Source organism: Jatropha curcas, chromosome 3 (assembly GCF_041381405.1).
Source record: "Jatropha curcas cultivar XTBG-Jc1 chromosome 3, XTBG_Jcur_1.0, whole genome shotgun sequence".
Lineage (NCBI taxonomy): Eukaryota > Viridiplantae > Streptophyta > Magnoliopsida > Malpighiales > Euphorbiaceae > Jatropha > Jatropha curcas.
The window spans coordinates 20,944,312-20,950,693 of record NC_143153.1 but is presented as its reverse complement, the minus strand read 5'-3'; the positions used below and the strand labels follow the sequence as shown (position 1 = coordinate 20,950,693).

The window sequence follows — 6,382 nt, the reverse complement described above, 5'->3', positions numbered from 1 at the left end:
GTCATCTTCAAGCGGAAAATTCTAATATTGTTCATTTTACTTTTATCATTCAAAAAAAAAAAAAAATTGTTACGCCCGACTCCAATCACGGGAGGAATTATCCGCTTTGGATCAAGTTAAATCTATACCATATTGGATTGGTAGGATCCGTAAGGTTTTATCCCACAGGTGAAATGGAAAACTTCACAGGCGGTCACCCATCTTAGGATTTTCGTTAAAAGAGCATGCTTAACCCTGGAGTTCTTTCAACTCTCCAAGCCATTTCACCAAAACGTCCCCCTGATTCATTCTTGTATCCTGCAGTCGGGACATTACAGGCGCACTAGCTTCCGTTTGTTTGGTCCTCGAACCATACATCTACTGGAGGGGGTCCAGCTTTGATACCAACTGTCACGCCCGACTCCAATCACTAGAGAAATTGTCTGCTTTGGATCAAGCTGAATCCATCCCATACTGGATTGGCAGGATCCACATTGTTTTGTCACACAGGCAAAATTAGGAACTTCGTAGGCGGTCACTCATCTTAGGATTTCCGTTAAATGAGCACGCTTAACCTTAGAGTTCTTCAAACTCCCCAAGCCATTTCACAAAAAGGAGCCTCTGTTGATTAAATTTTCCCTTTTCGATATATGATCCGATTCATTTATGTGTCCCAAAGTCAGGATATCACAAATGTAGATAATTTTTTTATTGTTAAAGGATCAACGAACTTTCTATTAAGGGAAAATTATAATCGTACCCCTATAATTTGTAGAAAAAAAATTACTTCACCCTTATCGTTTTAAAATACACTGCCATACCCTTACATGTTGAGTCCATTATACTGTATTGTGCTTCTGTCCATTTTTTTTAATTTTAGAGCATAAATCAAAGGAAATCTAACAATCCAAAGAGAGAGAGAAAAATTATCACCAAAATACCCTCTTCCTCTCCCTCTCTTTCTCTCTCTCTCTCCCTCTCTCTCCCTCTCATAAAATGAATTTGCAGCTTGTTCGCAGCTTCAAGAATACAACAACTCCTAGTGTCGTACTATTTAGCAAACTCATCTTCTGAAAATTTCTGAAAATGTTCAAAATTGAATAAGACAAAAACTGATATGTTAATTAAAATTGAAAATTTTTTTAATCAACTAGCCATTCTAAATGATTCAATCATTTTCTATCTTTTCTTCCAAATTCAATTCAAAATCAAATTAAAATGAGGTCATAATAGATTATTATACCAAAAGCCCAATATATTATTTTTATATTTTTGTTTGGAAGGATTAGCGTTTGCTTGAGGAAGAGAAGAGAAGACAAATATGATAAATGGATAGAATTAGCGTCAATTATGTCATTTCACGTGCATTTAGCATTTAAAATCACAAAATTCTAACGGAAGGGCAATTTAATTTGATGGACTCAAAATGCAAGGTATAACCGTCTACTTTTAAAAAAAATAAAGGAAAAGTATTTTTTTTTTAAATAAAATACAGAGGTACGATTATAATTTTCCCTTCTATTAATTATGATAGTAAATTCTATGTCTGATTTATTTGAATTTTATAATACTTGATTTTATTATTAATAATTATATTTCTAAAAAAAGAAAAAAAAATAATCGTCCATAGCTAAATTAGAAAGGAAATTGTTCACGTTTCTTAACAATTGAAGTTTTTAAATGATAATATTTTATTTTATTTTTTAGCAAAATAATAATAATAATAATTTCCTATTTAGAATTATATTAAACTTTCTAATAGAATTTAGATTCAAAATTGAAAATTAACATAACCAATGAAAATTAAACTTTATTTTTCAACAAATAAAATTTTCAACCCATAAAATTAAACTTTATTTTTTAGCTAAATAATAATAATAATAATAATGATTTCCTATTTAGAATTAGATTAAACTTTCTAATAGCATTTAGATTCAAATAGGAAATTAACATAACCAATCAAAATTAAATTTTATTTTTTAACCAATAAAATTAAAGTCCTCAATAATATTTTTGTCAATCCATAAACTTAATATGGGTATATTGGGAACCTAATGTTCCCCCAATTCGTATTTTTATATATATTATAGATTATAGATTAGAAATGGCAAGATGCTCAAGAAGTAGGATTGCATCTAACCCCATACAATGAATCTATTGTCAAAGTTATACATGTACTTACCATTATGCTATATCTTGGAGAATGTATTTATTTTCTAGTGTTAACAAACAATTCTTTGAAAATAATAATATCTTAAATAAATAATTGTTATTTTCAAGCAATGTAATGAGAAGCAATATAATAACAGAGAGAAAAATTTTATTGAAATAAAAATATATTTTTTTGAAATTAATTTGTTTAAATAATTCAGAACAACAAGGTTTTTTTTTTTTTTTGAAGGAATTTAAAAAACAGTAAATTCTTATCCTTAAAACTTGTGTAATGTATGCGTTCAGTACTCACAAAAATCCCTTGGTCGACCTGCGGGTTCGATTCTGTCTAGTTATGTAACACTTCGAACTGAAGACTTTGATTTATAGTTTAATCGGTTGAACCCGACGGTCCGATCCGAATCTGGGATCCATTTGTTCGATGGGAAAGAGTTGCAGTCTTGCATACAAGCTTATATACGGTTAATAAATTAATTAATACAAATAGTGTCCAAAACACAATAAGTCTTCTTTCTCTGTCTCTGATCTCTCTCCGGTAGGGTTTTGCCCACCTTTTTCACCATTGTTGTTCGATTTGAAAAGCAGCCATGCCACGGTATTGCCCATATCCATGTTTCATATTCAGCGTGTTCTTTATCTCACAATGGAGGATGTTTTTGTTAATCGTTTGGGGTTATATTTCTGGTTTGATTTTTGCAGGTACTACTGTGATTATTGTGATACTTACTTGACCCACGATTCTGTAAGTCTCTTTATTTCTTTGTGTTTCAATTCCTTTTCCCTGTTTACAATTTCTATTTGGATAGGCTTGCAGTAATCCGTATCATTTCTGCTTATTGATGTTTCAGGAATTTTTCTTGTACCTGTTAGCTGATAGTTTAATCAGTGTAAAATTTGATTTTTCTTCTTGTAGCAATTTCCTTTTCAGCTTCATCCCCTAAGTCAGTTAGTGTTTGGTAAATTTGAAAAATTTAGTATTGAAATTTTAAGAGAGCAATTTTAAATATTGATCCATATATCACTAGCAATTAAGCCTTAATCCGAAGTAGTTCGGAATTGGCTATATGAACGATATTAAGTAGTAAAATTTTAGATGCTGCACAATGTTCTAAAAAATCTCCTTAGTAAAACTCCAAACATAATTGTCTTTCACCAAATTTTTTCCAACTAATTTTGTTCCAATCCAAATGTTAATGTTGAATTTCAAATTCAAAGGGCATGGATTCCTATGAAAGGGTTTCCTTTGACTATTATTATATCTCATAATATTGCGGTATGTTGTACAATATTTGAAAATTACAACCAATATCCGGTATAGGTAAGTTTGATATAATTGCTCATTCCATATTCTTGGTCTATTTACAACTAGCCGGTAAAGAATTTTCAGATGTAGTAGCTTTCTTCTAGTCATGAAATTTTGAACACCTTTTCTTCTAATTTATTTTAACCCTTTATTTCATAATGAATTTGAGTTGTAGACTTCATTTATATATATTTGTTGGTGTTGAATTCTATAACTGAAATTACGGGAGTGAAAAGAACATTTTTAGTCTTACCATTAATTACTCCAAATAAATTCCACAAGATTTTGCTGAGTTCATTACACCATATGAGGCGTAAATATCTTTTTAATATTTATGTATGTATAATTTCAATTTTTATAGATTCATCATGTTCACACAACTTGTAGATGTAAAATTGAACATATTTTTGCTTGCTGACAGTCTCCTTTTTATGTTTCAGCCGTCTGTTAGAAAGCAACATAATGCAGGTTACAAACATAAGGTACTTTTCATTTGTCATTATATTTCATTATTATCATAATTGCTATTTAATGCACAGTTATTATTGTTCTAAAACTTGGAAGTTGATTCTGTGCATTAACTATAGGCAAATGTGAGAACATATTACCAGCAGTTTGAGGAGCAACAAACCCAAAGTTTAATTGACCAAAGAATAAAGGAGCATCTTGGCCAAACTGCAGCATTCCAGCAGGTTGGAGCTGCATACAATCAGCATCTACTGGCACAGAGGCCCCGGCTTCCTGTTTTACCAACACCAGTAATGCCCATTGCCGGGAATGGACAGTTACCTATGAATACGGCATTATTACCTGGGATTAGGCCTCCAGTTTTGCCAAGACCAGTTCCTGGTGCTCCAGGTGTTGTGAAATGATGAAGCCTCCCATATTGTTTTATGCAATAATCTTGTTTGGTTGCCTGCCTCTCTCTCAAAAGTGGAATGTTGCGCTTCTTTATGATTATTGCTGTACCTGTTTCTTTTTAGCATAATTTTGATCATAAGTTTTCTTTGTTCTATTTTGTTTTTTAAAACACATGGTCATAGTTATGGATATGGTTATGTAATTGGTTAGTAATTCTTCTAAATTAAAATCAACAAGTTAGTTGTTTTTCTCTGGGACAATAGAAGGATATTTTAATGAGAACATAGAATTCGAATTCTAAATTAGAAAAATGAAATAAAAAATAAAAAATAAAAAATAAAAATCAAATATATGAAATATTTAAAAAATAATATATATAATAATACAATGTTTATAATATAATATTATATATCTTCACATTATAATAATATAAAAATTATACACTGCATTTCTACTTTAATTATATAGGAATCCGCTTTTATTTATATTGCTTGTTGTCTTGGGGATCACTATTTGACCTTCATGTATTGTATCATATAGTGAGCTATCCTGTTCCATTGTTAAACTCTGATGTTTATGTTCTCGTCTGGTTGATAGGTTACATGCCTGGCCAAGTCATGCAGCCAATAATGGCACCACCTGGTGCTCCTTCCATACCTGGACAGGCAAATGGCATGCCAAGGCCTCCAATGATGATGCCCCCGACGTCTGTTCCTGGAAGTACTGCAGTGCCTGCTCCTTCTAGTGGTACCCCTTCCATTGTTCCACCTCCTAATTATCAACCAAATCCAGCAGTACCCACAAGCGGAGGCTTTGATAGCTTCAATAATGCCCCAGCTTCCGAGACTAATCATTAGTCGTCTCAAATTGGTATGCTTTGCTTCTGTATCTTAATGAAGAAAAGAGCTGAAAGCCACTTTGTAGTTATTCTACTCAAAATTTGTGACTATTTTCTAGGATAGTGAAATCTAAACTTGAGTTTAGTTATCTAATGTGCATCAATATGGTGCTAGATCCAGAATCGTTGTTTTACTATCTTTGTTTTTGTAAACACAGTTGTTGAAAAATTGTATTGAAAATCAGCTTTTGAAGGGCCTGCTATTGCCCTGAATTCAATTTTTACATCATCTGCTAACACTCTGGTAAAAATTCTGATTGAAGCATTCAATGATCTGGTGTTAGTTATGAGGATGAGAATGACTTGATTGGCATCTTGCACAACCAGAATTTGAAGGCCTCTGGTTTTTCTGGCTTTAGTAGTTAGTTCTATTGGATTTTTTAATTATGAAACTTATGTTACTGTTGCCTTCTAACTTTAGTTCTGTACTAAAAGCAATGAATCATTTGTTTGAGAAAAATCTGTGTAGAGAACATTTTATATTTGAGCCGTAGCATTGGGACTGCACAACTTAAATAGGCTTTTTCATAAGCCAGGCTAGCCTAAATTCTTAGAATAATTTGAGATTTTCACCTTGTAATTCCTTCTTGGTCAGGGAGAAGAAAATTGCTTATGGATTTGTAAGGATGAAGTTTGGGTAAGTGACATTGTTCTATTGCAACTAGATAATTATTTAAACAATCTAGTAGCTTTCTCCAGTTGTAGCATTGCTTTGGTGCCATTTTCTTTTTGAATCTCATTATCTGAAAGGCATTTACTGGAAGGATTCAATTAATGCTATTTTCTTTTGCTATGAATCCTTTAAATAATGCTATTTTCTTTTGCTATGAAACAATTGGCATCATTTGTTTGCTGTTTCTTTTTATTTAAAAGAAAATATTAATTTCTGAAAGGGAGAATAATTATTTAGTCGTTCAGGTTTGCCATAATTATCTAAGTAGTTCCCGACATTTTATATAATATTTAAGTCATCCCTGACATTTGCCTCCGTCTAACTGAATGGTCCCTCCGTCCAGTTTTAGTTGTTTTTACCGTTAAAATTAGGCAAAACTGAAGAGGTTGATAGGTTTTTTTAAATGACAATTTATGCCCTTGCTCAAAAATCAACACTTATTAAAGCCCTCCACCACCACCACCACCACCTATCTTCCCCGCTCCTCTGCCACTAC

General features: G+C 32.0%; 1 protein-coding gene across 3 annotated transcripts; it reads left to right on the top strand.

Moving 5' to 3' along the window:
• Window positions 1-2,588: 2,588 nt before the first annotated feature.
• Window positions 2,589-6,001, top strand: LOC105632759 (U1 small nuclear ribonucleoprotein C). Of its 3 annotated transcripts, none has more exons than XM_012215200.4 (6): window positions 2,589-2,746; window positions 2,851-2,893; window positions 3,895-3,936; window positions 4,042-4,312; window positions 4,913-5,185; window positions 5,809-6,001. In XM_012215200.4, exons 1-5 carry the CDS (start codon window positions 2,739-2,741, stop codon window positions 5,170-5,172), a joined length of 624 nt encoding a protein of 207 aa, XP_012070590.1. In that variant the 5' UTR covers window positions 2,589-2,738; the 3' UTR covers window positions 5,173-5,185; window positions 5,809-6,001. The 3 variants fall into 3 exon arrangements, with proteins under 3 accessions (XP_012070590.1, XP_020534433.1, XP_012070589.1); XM_020678774.3 differs by lacking the exon at window positions 5,809-6,001 and adding an exon at window positions 5,477-5,673; XM_012215199.4 differs by lacking the exon at window positions 5,809-6,001 and having other exon boundaries at window positions 4,913-5,437.
• The last annotated feature ends 381 nt before the right edge of the window (window positions 6,002-6,382 follow it).